This window comes from Gossypium hirsutum, chromosome D08 (assembly GCF_007990345.1).
Source record: "Gossypium hirsutum isolate 1008001.06 chromosome D08, Gossypium_hirsutum_v2.1, whole genome shotgun sequence".
NCBI lineage: Eukaryota > Viridiplantae > Streptophyta > Magnoliopsida > Malvales > Malvaceae > Gossypium > Gossypium hirsutum.
This window is the reverse complement of record NC_053444.1, coordinates 30,304,171-30,308,594: the sequence shown is the minus strand read 5'-3', so window position 1 is coordinate 30,308,594 and position 4,424 is coordinate 30,304,171. Positions and strand designations below refer to the sequence as shown.

At 31.8% G+C, this 4,424-nt stretch overlaps 1 protein-coding gene across 1 annotated transcript; it reads left to right on the top strand.

Moving 5' to 3' along the window:
• The first annotated feature begins 216 nt into the window (after positions 1–216).
• LOC107909589 (E2F transcription factor-like E2FE) lies at positions 217–3,623 on the top strand. The gene is made up of 11 exons (XM_016837179.2): positions 217–493; positions 595–662; positions 761–813; positions 906–983; positions 1,090–1,143; positions 1,231–1,348; positions 1,546–1,613; positions 1,703–1,775; positions 1,873–1,934; positions 2,074–2,470; positions 3,255–3,623. Exons 1-11 carry the CDS (start codon positions 399–401, stop codon positions 3,344–3,346), a joined length of 1,158 nt encoding a protein of 385 aa, XP_016692668.1. The 5' UTR covers positions 217–398; the 3' UTR covers positions 3,347–3,623.
• Positions 3,624–4,424: the final 801 nt, after the last annotated feature.

Below are 4,424 nucleotides of genomic sequence, written 5' to 3'. Positions count from 1 at the left end.
AAACTTTTTTAATTGGGTGACCAAAACAAAAACTTATACATAATTAGATGACCGTTGGTACAATTAAACCAAAAACCAAAGAGAAGCGCGTCATATGTGATATGATTACGGGATTGGAGCGTGCAAATTTGTTACCATAGACGTTATAACAGAGTTAAAATTCCCGCTTACCCCAAATCCATAATTCAAAATTTTAAATTCCCATCCCTCCGATTCCGAATCAACGAAAAAAAATAAAGAACCCTCCCTCTTTTTCAAAATTTCTCACCCCGCCAACCCAACCCTTTACTCAAATCTCAATTCCTTCTTTTTATTTATTCATTTCTTTAGCGCCTACTTCCGCCCACCCTCTTCATCTCCACTTCCTTTAATCCCTTCCATTTCTCTCCACCGTAAACATGCCGGTGTCTTCTTCTTCATCTCTTCCCGAATCTTCCTCTCGTCATTACACGTATAGTCGCAAGCAGAAATCTCTGGGCCTCCTTTGCTCCAAGTAAATCACAATCCCCTTTCCCTCACTTTAAAGTCTTTTTTTTATTCTTTTCAATTCAAAGATTTAATCTTTTTTTTTTCTTTTCAATTTTGATGTTGCAGTTTCTTGAGCATGTATAATAAGGATGGCATTGAGTTCATTGGTCTTGACGAAGCTGCTGCAAGATTAGGTACTTTCTTTTCAATTCAAAGATTTACTTTTTTTATTTATGTTTTTTAATAATTTTTTTTGAAGATTTGTTTTTTTTTTCTTTTGTGATATTTTAAGGAGTTGAGAGACGGCGGATCTATGATATTGTTAATGTTTTGGAAAGTGTTGGGGTAATTTTCTTTTCCAATATTTGCTTCATTTTCTCTGATTTTGATTTATGGTTTACATTTAAATGGGTTTTTTTTTACGTTAATGGTTTTAGGTTCTGACAAGAAAGGCTAAGAACAAATATACATGGAAAGGTTTTGGGGCAATTCCTAAGGCTTTACAAAATCTTAAGGTAAGCTCAAAGTATCCTCATTCATTGTTTTGCTTAGTCTAATGTTGTAAAAGATGTTTGAAATTGAACTGATTCTTTTACTTCTATGGTTTCATTTTTTTGTCAGGAAGAAGGTTTCAGTAGCAATTTAAAAAAATTCGATCTACACATCATTGCAAAGGTAAGCAGAAAGGTTATTTAACCATTTTTTTCATCTATTCTTTTATTTTTGCTTACAAAAAAGGCCTTGTGATTGGAATGGTTTCAGGTCTCAGATGATGATGACGAAGATGAAGAGGATGAAGGCTTCTTTAATCCCATCACTGGGAGCCAGACTGAGACTTCAAAATCTACCTCTATTCTTAAGTCCTCATCGGTGAAAGTTGGTAAATTTCAATTATATCAATTTCGTTCTCTGTAATTCCCCGAAGAAAATGATGTTTTGTTTATGTCAATAGAAATGGTCTGCTCTGATTTGATATGTAAACAATTAATCTTCAAGACGCTTATTTTAGTGAAATCTGATGGGTTTTAATATGCAACTGATGAAGAGATCTTATGGTTTATATTCTGATATTTGCAGATAACCGAAGGGAAAAATCCCTGGGGCTACTTACTCAGAATTTTGTCAAGCTTTTTCTCTGCTCTAGTGTGAGCCTTGTTCTTTGCTCTCTATGAATTGCCATGGAATTACTCTGTTATGGTCATCATTTTGATGTTTCTAAGTAAATGCTTGCCAGGCTGAGTTGATCTCCCTTGATGAAGCAGCGAGGTTGTTGCTTGGGAATGCTCACAATACCTCAGTAATGAGAAGTAATAATCCGAAACTTTTACTCCCCCTCATTGTGAACTGAGGAACTAATACAAAGAGATAAAAGACTAATTTGTTGTTCATTTGATGATTCAACAGCAAAAGTAAGGCGGTTGTATGACATTGCAAATGTGTTGTCTTCCATGAATCTTATTGAGAAGGTAAATAGTTAACTGAGAAAACTAACAAGGGCTTAGAATTGTTTAAACGTCAATATCTGCTGCCATGGAGTTGTTATAGTCAAAGATTTACGTTACAAGTGCTTTTAAGTTTCCTAATTTTAAATAAATTCGTGTGCAGACTCACACTGTAGATACCCGGAAACCAGCATTTAGGTGGTTGGGGCTAAGAGGAAAATCAGAGAAAGGATCTGCTGATGCCTTGGTTCTTAATGAGTCTAAGAAAAGGGTGTTCGGAACTGATGTCACCAACGTCAGTTTCAAGAAGAATAAGGTTGATTCTTCAAATGATCAGAATTTCAACAAGTCGCAGCAAAAGCATAAAAAAGTCGAAAATTTGGCGCCTGCGGATGATATAAGCCGTTCGGAGGATTCGAAACAAGCTTCAAAGAGCTACCAGTTTGGTCCTTTTGCTCCTGTAAACTTGACTAAGATTAGTAACTCCGAGAATGATGCTAAGCCAGTCCATGATTGGGAGAGTCTTGCTTCCACTTACCGCCCTCAATATCACAATCAAGGTATTGTATAGTTTAACTGTCCATTATAAAAATTAAAATGAATGGGCTGCATTAATAGTAGAGGTGATCATGATGGGCTGGGTCGGGCTTAAAAAATGGGCTTAAAAATTTGTTCAAGCTCGACTTGAGAAAAAATTGTTGAGCTCGAGCTTGGCCCGGCCCGACTCATATTAAAATATTATTTAATATATATAAAATATATATTTGATTAAAAATAAAAAATATATTTAATATATAATTTGGGCCAGATTGGGCTTACGCCAAAAAAGTTTTATTTAAGATAAAATGGGTTTTATTTTTTTGTCTAAACTGATATTTTAGATTTATGTTTTTACCCGAATGTTTCCATATTTCAAGCGGCCGGGTAATCTAACCTATGATCACCCCTAATTAATAGTACTATTATTAATGCCAAGAAATATTAGTACGCATACGAATATTTAAATTTACGTGCGAGTATAGCTATACTCTATCAGTTCACATGGTGCTTTGTTAATAATATGATGGTTAATATTTATTCTTCCTTATCAATAGCGTAGCACGTATTTAAAAAGATGTAATATGATTTTATAGTCAATATTTTGCAATTTTGGTTCGTCCATTCATTGTCAATACTTTTAGCCCGTTCATCTCTTTTCTGTTAGTTGCATCATAGGCTTGTCTCAATTCAGATGTTTGCATTTTCTTTAGGCATTTTCCTTACCTAGAGAATAAATGCTCCTTGTCATTCAATAGCAATTATTAATGATTCTAATACAAGTCTAATTTGCTGCCATATTTTCAGCTTTAAGGGATCTCTTTTCTCATTACATGGAAGCTTGGAAATCATGGTATTCGGAAGTTGCTGGCAAAACCCCAATAAAACAAATCTCCTAAAGCTTTTGATCCAATGACACACCACTTGCTATCTCCGGTTGACTGCATCTTCGGAAGCATTCTTTTCTTAAAATTGATCTATTTTCACTATTTTCTCCTTTAAAAAAAAATTGTTCCTTTCTTTGAGATAGAGATTTGACCTCTTGCTAGATGCATTTTCTCTTTGCACCAATTTGAGTGGCAACACACTTGTACACTAATTCACCCAAGAAATCCATGCATTGTGTCCGTGGCAGTTACAGTATTATATAAATTTCGATAGAGTTCATTTTTGGTATCGAGATAATGGCACGTCGTTTAATCTTCTAAGTTCCAACAGCCAAGTGGCTTATAGAAAAATAAATAAAGAAATAAACTGTCAAGGGTTGTTAGTAGATTCGCTCAAATTTAAATAGTAGCTTGATATTTGACAAAATTTGAAAAATACATTATATTCAAAATTAGGTTTAAATAAGAAATTAGGCACGTTAGTATACAATTTTATAATATAATTTATAATACAAAATGTTAAATTTATAAAATGTTTATTTAAAAATAGATTATTTTCTGGTATAATAGTAGTGTAATTTTTTATTTTCACTAGTATGTTTAAGAGGTGGTCATGTGTTTTATTTTTATTAGTTTTTATTTTTTATGTAATTTAAATGCATTCAAATTTTTCAATATCATTTTTGAAGTTTTTTAATTTGATTGATAATACACAAAATAATTATTAAAAATAAATTAAACTGTTCATATTTAAAATTTTAATATAAGAAAAATATAAAATTATTTAATACTAAATTAAAAATAACAAATTTTTGAAGAAAGTGTTTGAAAAATTATTTAAACAATTTTTTTAAGATAATGTAATTATATAGAAATGGCATGTTATGATTTGAAGCATTTTAATTATATTTTTCAATTTTTAAGGAAATGATGAGACTTAAAGTAATTATATAGGTAGTTATGGGCAACTAATTACCTTATGGTTTTTCAAATGCTTATATATGATTTAACTTTAAAAATTTGTTTTTTTTATGTAAATGTCATAAAATTTTTATTATAAGTATGAACATATATAAGTGTTTGGGAAATT

Excerpts from the sequence above, each read along its gene's own strand:
- LOC107909589 (XM_016837179.2), top strand. The coding sequence starts at position 399 with ATGCCGGTGTCTTCTTCTTCATCTCTTCCCGAATCTTCCTCTCGTCAT. Across the intron at positions 1,349-1,545 it reads GTCCTCATCGGTGAAAGTTG|ATAACCGAAGGGAAAAATCC; the intron begins GTAAATTTCAAT and ends TGATATTTGCAG. Across the intron at positions 1,614-1,702 it reads AGCTTTTTCTCTGCTCTAGT|GCTGAGTTGATCTCCCTTGA; the intron begins GTGAGCCTTGTT and ends AATGCTTGCCAG.